Source organism: Telopea speciosissima, chromosome 5 (assembly GCF_018873765.1).
Source record: "Telopea speciosissima isolate NSW1024214 ecotype Mountain lineage chromosome 5, Tspe_v1, whole genome shotgun sequence".
Classification (NCBI taxonomy): Eukaryota; Viridiplantae; Streptophyta; class Magnoliopsida; order Proteales; family Proteaceae; genus Telopea; species Telopea speciosissima.
The window spans coordinates 51,795,394-51,809,891 of NC_057920.1; the positions used below are offsets into that span (position 1 = coordinate 51,795,394).

A 14,498-nucleotide genomic window follows, 5' to 3' on the forward strand; every position below is an offset into this window, starting at 1 on the left:
CATCAAAAGGGGGTCTTGAACAAAGATCTACCGATTAAGATCTATCCATATCACACATGCTTTAAGAGTTGGAGGGTAAACGATCGTGCACAAAATATATCGCCATATATAGAAAATGCAACGCACAAGGTAACACATATATAAATTGTGGTTATGGGATGGTAGGCTTGGTGAGAATAATAATGTATTATTACTCCCACTAAATCAATAATTATTTAATTAAATTTAATGTAAAAAAAACTATGCATCCAATGCATCAAGTGATGCACAATAATTAGTGCTTGCTCCATTCTTTAGCATCTCCATGCTTTGTTTCTATCTCTTTCCATCATCATATGTTGGCCTCCATCTTTCTTTAAGATCTTCAATTCTCCATCGGTTGAACTTATATAAAATAAATAAAATTACAACCTAGTTCTCTATACACTTTCCTTGGGGAAGAAACCCCATTGGTAAACACAACCCACCATTGGATTGCCCAAGGGGTGGAGTACATAATTTTATCAAAAAGAAAGGGGGGAGATAAATAGAGAGGAAAGAGAGCACAACGCACATCACATTCCACATTCCACATTCCATAATTAAATGCTACCATCCACATAGATTTACAAATTAAATCCATTCCCATAACCACTAAAATAAAATAAAAATTCTCCATGATCTAGTCCAATAAGGTAATGATACATGTGATCTCACATCAACATGTGATAAAATTGGGTGAATGAAAATCACCTACTTAACCATTAAGTGTGAGTACATTCCAAAAATTGAACTAAAAAGTCCAATAAAAATAACTATTTATTTTTCTTTCCTTTTCATATCAATCATAATATAATCAAACCAAAACGTGCATCCTCTTATTGAAAAAAATAACAACTTTATTCTAAGATCATAGAGAACCATATTCTATCAAAACCATACTCCAACCATGAACGTATAAGCAATACTTTGATACCAATTGTTGGGAATAAACCCGATGCGCAACGGAATTTGGATCGGGTCAATACTTGTAGTTCATAATCAAGAGTAGAGAAGAAATAATTTCAAAAAAAACATTCATGGTTACCTTAGAGTCGCAAGTGAAACTCCTCCTATAGATAATAGGTCTACCAACTTATGCAAACTTAGAGATTGAAAAATCGTTTAACACTTTGAAGCTTGATCAATCCTTGCAACCTTTTAGAAGAATACAAAAATCACCAAAGCCTCTTGAGTTCTCTAGCTCAAGTCTTACACACACTACTACAAGAGAGTGGAGAGAGAGAAATCGTGGTAGGGGGAGAGAGCACTGCCAAAATCATGGGAGGCTCCTCCCTCTCTCCCTTTTATAGTTTTGGAGATCCTTGGGTCTCAAGTGATCTCCTTCCATCTTGGCTGTGGCTCAATTTTTCATTTTGGTGGTTTGTGAATCTTCTAGTTTTTACAACACCAATTTGCTACTAAAGTGAAGACATAGAATCTCAAAAGGGATACAATCTTTCCAAATTATGGTTCATGAGATATTCTCATAATATCTCTTGTCATAATATAAAAAGATATTCAACCATAAATATTTTATTCTCCCATATAATGCCATGTGTCCAATAAACTCTTTAATTGCACATAAGCCCTTCCACTTTCCTAATATCCCATAATGAATTATAGGGTATGTACTTTAATGCTACTTAGCCCCAATTCATCATGTACGTTGATCGAGAGAATATGTGATTGCGATCGGACGGCCATAAAATTTTGAAATAAAATTCAATATATTATATATTAATTTTATATTGAAAATAAATTTATAAAGCATTTCGAATACACACTGGATCCAGATTTCTATCCAATCAATCACCGGCTTTCTCTCTCCTAGATATTCCCCGTAAACGGGCAGTGGATTCCATGTTGAGAAACCCTTTGCTTACAATGCAGGATCACGAATCCAGTGTATCGGTTTGTAGTCCGATTGGACATCAACCATTGGCTTACCAAAATCCGTAATGCCACACTGCAACAAATGGAATATCTCAGGTCAAAGGGCTATCGAGTGGCGGGTAAGTATATCACACACACAACCAGTAGCAATACATAAGATATACGTACCAGATTCTCATCTCTACACGTTCTCGACGTGTACCCACATCCATGCACCGAAATCTCCATTTCTCGTAACATGCGATATGAAAATCATATAAACAGGATGTCCAGTCCCGTTCCCAGTTCAGACAAGTTTTAGGTAAAGACCTATGGAACATTCTTATAAGCCCAAATAAAATAATAAAATGTAAAAATTAAATTCAATAATTTAATAATTTGGGTTTGATGGACACACATTTCCAATAGGAACGTCCCATGTCTCGCTCTTCTTCAAGTGCCGTGTCAATGGCTTTCCTCTCCCATCGGTGATCATCTTCCACGTAGTGTCGAACGTTTTGTTCTGCTTCTTTAGTTTGGCCACACCCAGTGGTTTCGCTGTCTTCTGTAGTGCCACCACCAATTTACCGATTCTTCGACTGGTCTCTGACGATGTTCCGACTACGAAACGAGAGGAAACAGAGAGATCTGTTTTGGCTTTCTCGAGAGAATGAGAATGGGGAAGATGAAGGAAACGGTGGAGAGGGAAGGAGAAGGAAGGGTTTGGTAAATACGAAGGGTTTGGTATACCATCAATTCAAGTATTAAAGATTAAAAAAAAATAAAAATTTAGATACTAAAGGGTACCAACAATTTTATAAATAATAAAAAAGAAAGAGAAAAAAAGAGTGGAGGAATCGTGTTATTTAGTGGTATTTAAATAAGAATGAGGGAAAAAATAATCAAGTGAAAAAGTAGCCACGAAGCATGCATTCGTGCACTTATATAATAAAAGGAACAACACCACCAACACATTAGAATCCATAACAGGGAAAAAAAGAGGACAATAGCAACAAGCCCAAATGAAACAGGGCATAAAAAATTTAATACCTCAGAATCCAAAACAGGGAAGAAGGGAGGATAATAGCATGAATCCCAGATGAAACACAACATCAAAAATTAAATCAAGAAGAGATTTGAGAACTATCTGAGTGATATTAGGAGCTCTACATATTTGTCCTCCCTCTTGCTGTCTCTCCACAAAGTCAACCCTGGGTGCAATTTCGATTACATTAACGTGGTTTACATAAAACAAAATCCTTATCTCTTTCATGTGGCATTCCGGATCGAGTAGAGCTTTGAGAATATAACCGGAAGGCTAGGAATAAGACCGACCCATTGTAGTTCTGATTTCCTTGTAGGATGTCTCAAGTTGTATTCACAATTCCATAGGTAGGTCACACGTCATTTTAGTTCCATATCCTAAGAAAATCGACCGCCAGTCCAAGTTTTCCTCCTTTGTTTTTTCAAACTTTTATGTTCTTCAAATAGAATTTACTTTTTTCTGTTATTTTATAAATATAATTTTAGCACATGTAAGTATCACGTTGAATTGTACACAAGAATGAAGAAATGAAATTGTACAATTGAGTTGCAGATTAGGCATGACAGCGGTGTATGATAAAGAGTAAAAGAAAATTGAACCAAAGGCTCAGATTCTGAATTTTATTAGAAAATATTGAACTAAATTTTATTAGGAATTGAAGTGCCAGAAGTGAATAATAAAGAGATATTAGAAAGACGTATTGAGGTGCAGGGAGCAAGGTTTCAAAAAGTAGTGAATCGGATCGGAATTGGCCGGGACCAATTCCGATTTCTGCCGTTACAAATCAGAATATTTTTGCCAAGATTCCCCCTAAATCAGTGAGTACAAAATATAGATTTTTCTTCATTTTTCTCCCAAGATCATAATATCTGGAATGCATCTTAACGATGGCTCTCCAACACCCCCTCTTTTAATATAGATATAACGGTGAAAAAAGCAAGAGAAAATAGTGAAGAGCGTAAGAGACCTGTCCTACTTAATGGTGACTTTGGATCTTCTAAATGATCCATTTGGTTTGTCACATAATACAGCCAGAAATAGATTCCAATAGAATTTCCTTTCCAATTGGTATAGCTATTCTGGTTTTGTGACCCACAATTTGTGAAGTGATGATCGATCCACAAAGAAGAAGAAAGCATAATTTTCATAAGACAGAGGAGCATTAGATCTTACAAATATGACAAAGTATTCGTTATAGCATTACATCTAATAGCTAAAAGCTAAATTTAAAGGGTACTTAAACTTTTAAACGTGGTAGCTTTAGAACAACCTATCATTTCTGATTTCCTTTTTTCTTTACAAAAACCCAAAACAGAATCAAGTTCTCTATTAAACACAGTAACTAAAACCGGAGTGTATTTCCATTAGAACAACCTACCTCTCTGATTCAGAAACACAAGTGTAGTTTCCACCATCTTCACCCACTCTTAAACAACATTGAAGGACCTGTAATGTAAGAAAATTAACGATATGAGGACAAACGACACAATATAACAGCAAATCGCATGAACTTAGATCATCCAATGAGTCCATTAGTCCAATCAGATTGTCAAAATTGAAGGGCATGATTTCTACCATTAATCGAGTTCAGACAACCTTACCTGCAAATGTGGATTAGCATCTCCCTCTGAGGGAGAGAGAGAGAAATAGAAAATGTAACAGAAGTAATTTAATGAAGCATTTATCTCTCATTAATAGACTCCACGATTAACCATATCCATCTAACGCTTATACGAATCTTGCCTCTGCAACCTGATATCATCGTTGAATTTCTTAATGAAGGTTTCAACTCGCCGATTCAACTCATCATGGCTAAGCGATTTCTCCCTCTTCAGTCCACCATCACTACCTCTCGATGATGCCGATGACGCAGACAAAGCTGAAGACGAAGCATCATTGAAGGTCTCTGACTTTCTCAGCTCCTTTCGATTGGCCACCGCTGGTGCCGATTCCAGATTCGAGTCAGGAACAATCACATGAGATGGAACGTCCCATGTCTCGCTCTTCTTCAGGTGCCGTGGCAATGGCTTTCCTCTCCCATCGGTGATCATCTTCCATGTAGCGTCGAACGTTTCGTTCTGTTTCTTCGGTTTGGCCACGCCCAATGGTTTCGCTGTCTTCTGTAGTGCCGCCACCGATTTACCGATTCTTCGACTGGTCTCCGACGAAGTTCCGGCGGCGAAACGAGAGGAAACAAAGAGATCTGTTTTGGCTTTCTTGAGAGAACGAGAATGGGAAAAATGAAGGAGACGGTGGAGAGGGAAGGAGAAGGAAGGGTTTTGTAAATACGAAGGGTTTGGTATACCATCGATTCAAGTATTAAAGATTAAAAAAATATAAAAATTTAGATACTAAAGGGTACCAATATTTTTATAAAAAATAATCAAAAAAGAGAAAAAGAGAATGGTGGAATCATGTTATTTAGTGGTATTTAAATAAGAATGATGGATAAAGTAGTCAAGTGAAAAAATAGCCACGAAGCATGCATTCATGTATTTATATAATAGTAGATAGACAGATAGATAGATAAATAGATAGATAGATAGATAGGTTGAGTTTAATGACATTTTTAAGATTCTAAGAAGTGAACAAAACTTCCTTCTTTGTGTGATGTCCACATTCTCACTAAAAAAGATTTCACTTTTAGAAAAATTGATCTCCTGTTCTGAAATATCAGATAATAGGTCTAGGATTGATTTGATGGTGAGTATATCTTCATCAGTGGCCCTATAGAAAACAAAAGTGTCATTTGCAACTAATAGATCGGTTATTTTTGGGGTTCCTCTTGCAATTTGTATACCTTTGAACGACCTTAACTCTCTATAGGTTGCTAGAAGTCTAAACAGAACCTCCATTGCAATAAGAAAGAGATAGGAACTCATAGGGGCAACCTTGTTGGTGAGTCCTTTCTGGTTTTAGGAAGCCAAAACGACTGCCTTCAATTTTGAAAGAAAAGATGTGGTTGAGATGAGGGTCTGAATAAGAGAAACCCAGCTAGAATTGAAGCCTAGATAATTAAAGAGATTACATATCAAGGGCCATTCTACCCTGTCATAAGTTTTGGTCATGTCTATTTTAATGGTCACTTACCTAGTTTTACTTTTTTCTAATTGAGGTAGTGAAAAATCTCTTGGGCAATGATAATGTTATCTGAGATTTGTTTTACAGGTAAAAGTGCCGCCTAGAAGGGTGAGATAATAAAAGAGAGAATGCCTTTTAACCTACTAGCCATGATCTTTGTAATAATTTTATAAGATACATTACACAAGCTAATCGATCTAAACTTAGAGACTGAGGTGGCATTTCTTTTTTGAGAATCATGCATATGAGGGTATGGTAACTACTAGGTGGTAAAGTAAAATTATAAAAAGAGTATTAACCACACTCCTAATATCATTTGAAATAACATCTCAAAATTTGTGATAGAAACAGGCCAGAAAACCATCTGATCCAGGAGCCTTAAAGGCTCCAATTAATAGAAAAAGTGGCTTGCTTGATTTCCTCCAAAGTGGGAATGGATGATAACTAGTCGACTCACTCTTAGTAGTCCCGGATTTTGCAATTCCTTATTTTGCCATATGGTTAACTCAGATTGACATGAAATTTTGCACGTTCCACAAAATTCTATTGTTATCTGATTTCACATATGGCAGACCTAAGGTGGTCGTTGGTGAGGTTATTTCCTCAATGTCCATGTGGAAAAATCAGGTCCTTTTAATTTTCATCTGCGGTACGTTTTGTACCATTTTCCTCAAAATCCATATCCACCACGGGGGATAAAGATCCTCTGCGGTACACCATCGGGCGGTGCAGTGGCAATACGATCTCCACTGCATGCCACGTGGTGTACTAAAATCCAACGCTTTAAAATGCTTCACCAATTTTCAAATGGAAATACTCATTTGACACAAACCCGACTCCCTGAAATGACCCATTTCTAATTAAAAAATGGGTTAAAAAAATTTCCTAGTGCACGAGCGAAATCGAAATCCTTCAGTGTCCTCTTCCCCTGCGCAAGGGTTTTCACCCAACAGATGAAACTTTTGAACTCCTCTAGCGGCAGCGATCTTCTTGCTTCAGACAATTTGTAGAGAGGGCAAGGAGGAAGCATTTTTACTTCAAGGTATGTTTTTCCCCATTCATCTAAGACAAGGTAGTCTAAGAATTCAAAATCATAAGCTTCAGCAAACTCATTTTTTGTAGAATTTGTGGATTGGAAAGTGGAAACATACATTTGGGGATATGTTTATAGTTGCATTTTTTATTTTATATTCGAGACTTGGGGGCTACTATTACCGTCCAGAACAGGATATCAAACTGCCAAGAAGGAAGGGAGAAGTAAGAGCAGAGTAGAACTGAAGGAAATAGAATAGAGAATAAGAACAAAAGAAAGAAGAAGAACTAAGAGGAACTCACCTGAGAAGATAGGACTGGATCGATGAAGAAGGGGAAGAAGGCCACTAGGGCAGCAAACAGTCAAACGACAGTAACAATAAAAAAAACCATTTTTTAGCTGGTCAATGCCTTCAGGTTACATGAAACTATATTAAGACAAAGAAAAAATTTTAACCATAACCTACTAGATTAGCCCAATGTCGTCTCTGTTAGAAAATTGATATCAAAAGAAGGAGAGGACAGAGAGATAGCCTGAGTCGAACGAGTACGCTCTGTCCTTATCGTTCTGTCCTTAAGACAGTAGTTGCACTCTATTACTACACTGGGTTGCAGCAAATCTGCTTCCTAAGATAAAACAGACTGGACTGATTACTGATTTGCAGAGATAGTAATCACTTAAAACTATCAGAGAATTGAGATTTTGTTAATGCCTGACTGACTGAAATTGTACCACAAAAATTGAATGATTTGGGCTGTCAATTTCATCTCTATTTATAATGGTGGATGTATCCCTTCAAGACACCTCAGGGAATGGATGTGTCCATTGACATGAGTGGATAGGATTAAAAGGTTCTAATCCAAGCACTTATATGTAAGTGCCTCTTGAAGATACCCCATGGTGTAGGTATGTCTCTTGGAGATACCTCATGGTGTAGGTGTGTCTCTTGGAGATATCCCATGGTGTAGATGTGTCTCTTGGATCAATGGATTAGATTAAAAGATTCCAATCCAAGTGTTATGAATGCACCTATACAAATAGATATGTCTCTTTGAAGATACATGTCCCTTGGATATGTCTCTTTGAAGATACATGTCCCTTAGATATGTCTCTTTGAAGATACATATCCCTTAGTCAAAAAACCAGGCCAACATTGAACCAAAGAATGACCCAAAACCGTCCACACAATTATTGAAAAAATTCCAATAGTCCCTTACTTAAAAAAACACTAATAAAAGAAAGAGAATAGAGTGTACAAACTTATTGCAGCATTGAATCCAAATGCAATCACTAAATCCCATCCATTAATGTTTCTGCTGCAAGAATTTGATATCTCAAGTCAAGAGCAGAAGTGCATTAGGTATAGTATTTTAGTATTTTGAAATGATCCGTAGAGCCTGCAAATGGTGCTTATTTGGAGACAACTTGTGCTTTGAACATGAGTTGTTATAGGGTCACAGCCACAAAACGGGTTTTAGATCGGGTACACCAGCAAATGAGTATTTTTTTTTTTTTTTTGGAGACAAGAGGGGTATCCAACTTTAGGCCGACTAAATCCCACCGGCTCGTACATGACCCCGTGCCACGCACAAACCGGGAGCTCGGGCCCTAGTGAGCCTTAGGCAGGGTGGCCCCAAGAAATTATACCAAGCGAAGGTTTGATCACGAGACCTCGCTTCCTGAGGGGGAGTCTCATGTCCCCTCCAAGCCAGCTGTGCTAACCCCTTGAGGTTAGCAAATGAGTATTTTCGTAAGGGGAAATGGGTATTAATTATTGAGCGTTGGATTTTAGTACACCATGTGGCGTGCAGTGAAGGTTGCACCACCATTGCACCGCCTGATGGTGTACCGCAGAGGATCTTTATCCACGTTGGGTTTCTGTACTGAAATCGATTCAAAGTTACCGATTGACACCTATAACAGAGCCTTTCCCCTTTTAAAAAAGGGTGTGTCTGTTTGTAACCATGACAGAATTTGTAACCGGACTTTATGTACCCTTAAATAGAATGCATTTTGTATGATTTGAAGGCACATAATGTAATTTCACATTGACATATTTTTTTTCTTCTGTTTTTCTTCCTCCCGATTCAATCGCCGGTGTGAAACCCGTTGGCCTCTGTTTGTTTCAGAAGTTAATCCTTCCCAAATCCCAACTCACCCCCCCGTTTTGCATCCAAGGCCGCTCCCTCCGAGCCGAGTATGGCGGGGTGGGGCAGGGGATTAACACAGAGAGAAATTAAAGGGTGGAGGTGGGAGTGGGGATGGTTTTTTAGAGGAGGCCGGGAAGATTTTGCAGAATGGGGGAATGGGTGGAGGCATGGATTGAGTGGCAATCTGAAGGTGTTGTGAGGTTGTTGGAAATGGAGAGTAATAATGGGGTTGCTGCAAGTAGGCTTGTGAGGCTTTGTTTTGATTATTGTTAAAAAATGGTAGTGTTCCTTCGATTTTGGGTTAGTTTTCAGAGATTTTGAAATAATTTCAGTTGATATTCATGATCCCTATTGGTTGTATTTCGAAGGCTATATGCACTGTATATCAATCCTCATAATTTCAATGGTACTAGCTTAGTATTCCATTGGGACTGCTTGATTTAACCAAAGAGGTTTTTGAGACATTTGACTGCAGAAATCGTGAAACCTGTACCAATCCCACTACACTTAATTTTACAGATATAAAATCTTGGCAAATCCCGTGTTGTTCCAACTAGTCCAATTGGGATCTGTTGTGTTGGTTATGATTGGAACCATAACCTTCATTACAAGGCCATATTGATAGACGAAGAACTTGCAGGGGCAATTCTTCTCCGGCAAGCACCACCCTGTAGTCGAACACCCACCCAACCATGAGACCCGAATGTTGCAAGTGGCAGCAGGGTAGGGAGTCGTAGGAGTTAAGACAGAGGAAAGGAGTGGGAGTGGGAGAGGGAGCCATAGCCAGGGAGGGGAGAGCGAGGAAAGGAGAGCCAGATCCGGAGATGGAGAAGAAGGGGAGAACCGGAGGAGTAGATAGGAGGAGGTTTTTGAGGAAAACTATAAAAAAAACACCATAATTTTAGGGGTTGACAAGTATAATGGGATGGGCAAATAAGTCCGGTTCCAACAATGGTTACAAACAGTTTTATCCTTTAAAAAATAACATTAGATGTCTTTTTCTGTCATTTTCGGTAGAATTTTTTTTTTTTTCTTTTCATTTAATTTTAATTTGATCTAGGGAGAGAGACATCTATGAGTGACATAATCGCTGCCCTTTTATATATATATATATATATATATCTTTCAATTGTTTAACTTTAAGGATAAAAGCAAGGGAGCGATGGGCAGTAGCCGCAGTACCCGGGATCTGACATTAACTAGTGTATAGTGTGATTTATGTGGTACACTGCCTCTCTCTCTCTAAGATTTTTTTATTAATAAAACGGATACTGTACCTTCCTTAAGCCTTAAGGGCCCACCAATTGTGATGCGGATAACCTGAAAGTGGGCTGCACGCCTGCACCTCGTCCTTTTTCAGACTTCATTTGCTTCCATGGATAAGAAACTATTCTCAGCCTTAAATGTCCTCTGGAATTGTGAGTATATATAGATAGACATGTTGAGAGAGAGAGAGAGAGAGATGGAAAAGAAAGCTTGCAGAGACCATGTGTTGGTGCTTCCATTCCCAAGCCAAGGCCACATAAACCCAACCCTCCAATTCTCTAAACGTTTAGTCTCAAAAGGCCTGAAAGTCACACTGGCTGTAACCATCTTCATCTCCAAATCCAGTTCAGTTGGTATTGAAACCATCTCTGATGGCTTCGATGATGATGGTTTTACAAAAGCCGATAGCGTCCAGACCTACCTCTCTTGTTTAAAAGAAAGAGGTTCACAAACCTTAACTGAGCTCATAAACAAACTAAATGACTCAGGTTACCCAATCAAGTGCCTTGTGTATGACTCATTCTTACCATGGGCTTTAGATGTAGCCAAAGCGTTTGGGTTGGTTACTGCCTCATTCTTCACTCAGTCTTGTGCAGTTGATAACATATACTACCATGTTCAAAGGGGACTTCTCAGCATCCCACCACCGGACCAGAGTAGTACTGTTTCAGTTCCTGGGCTCCCACCACTTCAACCACAAGACTTGCCATCTTTTCTTTATGTGGTAGGATCTTATCCCGCTTACATGTCACTTGTTGTGAATCAATTCTCTAACATAGATGAAGCAGATTGGGTTCTTGTGAACACCTTCGACAAATTGGAGATTGAGGTGACTATTGAAACATTTCAACTTCGTTCAATTTTTTTTTATATTCCAAATAAAGATTTTTAGTTTTCTGTCCAGCCGTGGCGGGAGCTGGACGGTCCAGCGCTGGGAAACCACCCCGAAAACAGGGATGGGGTGGTCATTTTACATGTGGGGCCCAGGTGGGACCCACCTGTGAAATGACCATCCCACCCTTGTTTTTACTATCGTTTAGCGGGGCTGGACGCTCCAACTCCCGCCACGGCTATACAAAATCCTTTTCCGCTAATTGTGGGGATGAGTTTCTTGTGGAGGCATCAATAGGAAGGGCATTTCCACCTTTCATAGAGAGCAGGGCAGTCATTTCTCCCTTCTTTGTGTCTGGGCGTGGACACTACACTTGGGTTACTTTGTTGCTTATAAGTTTGATCTCTCTTTTAAGGTGGTGGAGTGGATGGCGAAACTCTGGCGTTTGAGGACGATTGGACCAACTTTACCATCCATGTACTTGGAGAAGGGGATAGAAGATGATAAAGACTACAATCTTAATCTCTTCAATCCAAACACTACTGTGTGTATGAACTGGTTAAATAATAGGCTAAGTGGAACGGTTGTCTATGTATCATTTGGGAGCATGGCTGCGCTTGGAGTTGAGCAGATGGAAGAACTAGCATTGGGTTTGAGGAGAAGCAATAGCTACATCTTATGGGTGGTGAGGGCATCAGAGAGAGACAAGCTCAGTAACAAGTTTGTGGATGAAGCATCAGAGAAGTGTTTGGTGGTGTCATGGTGCCCTCAGTTAGACGTGTTAGCCCACAAGGCAATAGGATGCTTTGTTACACACTGTGGATGGAATTCTACTCTAGAGGGATTGAGCTTAGGAGTTCCAATGGTTGGACTGCCACAGTGGACAGATCAAACCACTAATGCCAAGTATGTTGAGGATGTTTGGGAAGTAGGAATTAGGGCTCGGGTGGATGACAAAGGGATTGTAAAAAAAGAAGAGGTAGAGCGTTGCATAAGGGAAACTATGGAGGGAAAGAGAGGAGAAGTGATTAAGAAGAATGCCATCAAATGGAAGAATTTGGCTAAAGAAGCAGTGGATAAAGGTGGAAGTTCAGATAATAATATTGATGAATTTGTAGCTCAATTAGTTTCTACCTAATATGAATTCGATTGCTTAATAAGAATTCCCATATTTTATTTCTCCCCCTTGTTATTTACCCTTTCTCCTTCTAGGGTTTGGTGTATCCTTGAGCTTCTTTGAATGTAAATCTCAATACACCAAAAAATAAAATAAAATAATTTTATGATTTCATTTAATCAAATGGTGGGTGTCTAAGTGATTTATGTTGGACAAATTTTTGACGCTGCCCCAATTGCAGGCACTAACTAGGAATCTCGAAGGGTATTTTGGAAAATACAAAAATCTAAGAGAAGTATTTGTGAACTGAAAGTGGAAGGGGATTATTTCAAATTGGTGCCTGATATTATGCAATTCAATTAGGAATACACTCCAATCGACAAACCACCAACCAACCGACCAAGCGATTGTTTGCTACACTCTAGCTTATTTGCAATTTAAAAAGTTTGTGAGGATCAGTAAGATAGGTATCTTGTTTATTAAAAAAAAAAAAAAGTAAGAAAGGTATCTTCTCACACCCTATTCAAGGCTACTTAAGGATAATGTTAAGAGCCTGTCCCTATTGTTGTTCCCTAGAATTCTTAAGTGCATGCATCTTAGGGGAGGTTTGGATGCATATAGCAGGAACAATTGGGACTATGCATGTCAAAAAGTTACATGCCCTCAATTTCCATAGGTTTGCTTGTGTTAATTAAAACATGGAATTGAACTTAATTTATATGCAATCTTTCCGAACTACTCATCGATCATCATCACGTACTCATTAGTCAAATAAAAATCAGTTTACCTTCATCACTAATGGGTAGGAATGACTTATTTAAGCACTGCAATATAATAGATAAGGTGGGCCACATTGCCTCTCCATTATTGTGTGGTTGATGAGATGGATTTCTCCTCTTAATCTCATGTGTCCCCCAATAATGGCGACCTTCTCTCTCTCTCTTTTGTGTTACATACAATGCATGTGGTTTATTGAATAAATCTATATAGCTATAAGATGGTAGTTAAGTTACTATTTCTGGCTTATTATAAGTGGGATTATTATGATGTACATCTTCAACACGTCTCTTTTCTATATATTATTATTTGGAGGAGGGCATGCAGTCGCTATTCAGAACCAGTGGAGGTAGCTAGTAAAGAATTAGGTGATTTTGTAGGAGCTTGGACAGATGCTATCTAGCCTTCCATCAATTAAGTTAGATTTATGAGTGTTGGAAATTTGGAATTGAATTCATGAGTTTTATTCAAAGGACAGAGGAGCTCATAGAGTCACAAAGTAAGAGAAACTGGAGTAGAAGAAAGATATAGAGCTGGTGGGATCCATAAATACCTCATCAAATTATTTTGGGCTTTTTTTTCTTTCAAATCTTTGAAGTTTGATTCAAACTTACGTTGCTTTCCTTTAGCCTATGTTGCAGTCTTTTTCTTAAATATTGTCCATTAATAAAATATTCAAGCTTCTCCCTTTCATTGGATATTTAATGGTGACGGGCAGGGACTTAAACTCTGTTTTTTAATGGTGTGGGCAAGGATAATAGGGCAAACGTTTTCCAGGAAAATTTGTTTTATTGGATGATTCTATGTTTTATTTATGCAATTTTCCTACATTTTTTTTTGGATAATTTTCAGTTTCAAACCCTAAATGATTTGGGGAAGATTAGGGCAATTTGGTCACTTTATTCTTTAATTTTGGTGGATTTTTATCATAAGGGCATTTTGGTCATTAGATTCCCAGACTAATGGACTGGACTAAAGTGTTACAAAATTTGGAAAGTAGGGGTGCATTTGGAATTAGTGAAAGTTCAGGGGTGCATTTGTACATATGGGCAATTAGAGGGGACATTTGAAATAAAACCCAATTTTTATCCTCTCAAGTGCTGTGCACTACCCGGTGCACCACACTTGAGCATCCGACGGTGGTCATAAGGCCGAGAGGATGACCTTTAAAGGTGCATTACGTGCACTGTCGGATGCACAAGTGAGGTTCTTGGGCAGTGCACCGCACTTGAGAGGATAAAGATCCCTGCCTGATCGCGTGAATCCTCCGTCCAGACATAGGATTGCGTGAAATCATCACCTCG

The 14,498-nt window shown here is 38.5% G+C and overlaps 2 protein-coding genes across 2 annotated transcripts; one reads left to right on the top strand and one right to left on the bottom strand.

Moving 5' to 3' along the window:
* Positions 1 to 4,564: 4,564 nt before the first annotated feature.
* On the top strand, positions 4,565 to 12,457 carry LOC122662737 (mogroside IE synthase-like). The gene is made up of 3 exons (XM_043858457.1): positions 4,565 to 4,593; positions 10,661 to 11,297; positions 11,716 to 12,457. Exons 2-3 carry the CDS (start codon positions 10,665 to 10,667, stop codon positions 12,436 to 12,438), a joined length of 1,356 nt encoding a protein of 451 aa, XP_043714392.1. The 5' UTR covers positions 4,565 to 4,593; positions 10,661 to 10,664; the 3' UTR covers positions 12,439 to 12,457.
* On the bottom strand, positions 4,660 to 5,793 carry LOC122663055. Its single transcript, XM_043858762.1, has 2 exons — positions 5,739 to 5,793; positions 4,660 to 5,141 (listed from the first exon to the last, which is right to left on the bottom strand). Exons 1-2 carry the CDS (start codon positions 5,791 to 5,793, stop codon positions 4,660 to 4,662), a joined length of 537 nt encoding a protein of 178 aa, XP_043714697.1.
* Positions 12,458 to 14,498: the final 2,041 nt, after the last annotated feature.

What these genes read in the sequence shown, in the direction of transcription:
- LOC122663055 (XM_043858762.1), bottom strand. Translation starts at nt 5,793, where the DNA reads ATGGAGGTTCTGTTTAGACTTCTAGCAACCTATAGAGAGTTAAGGTCG. An exon ending in AGAGTTAAGGTCGTTCAAAG is followed by an intron (nt 5,142 to 5,738) that starts GTATACAAATTG and finishes AAGCCAAAACAG; the next exon opens with ATCTCTTTGTTTCCTCTCGT.
- LOC122662737 (XM_043858457.1), top strand. Translation starts at nt 10,665, where the DNA reads ATGGAAAAGAAAGCTTGCAGAGACCATGTGTTGGTGCTTCCATTCCCA. An exon ending in TCGACAAATTGGAGATTGAG is followed by an intron (nt 11,298 to 11,715) that starts GTGACTATTGAA and finishes CTCTCTTTTAAG; the next exon opens with GTGGTGGAGTGGATGGCGAA.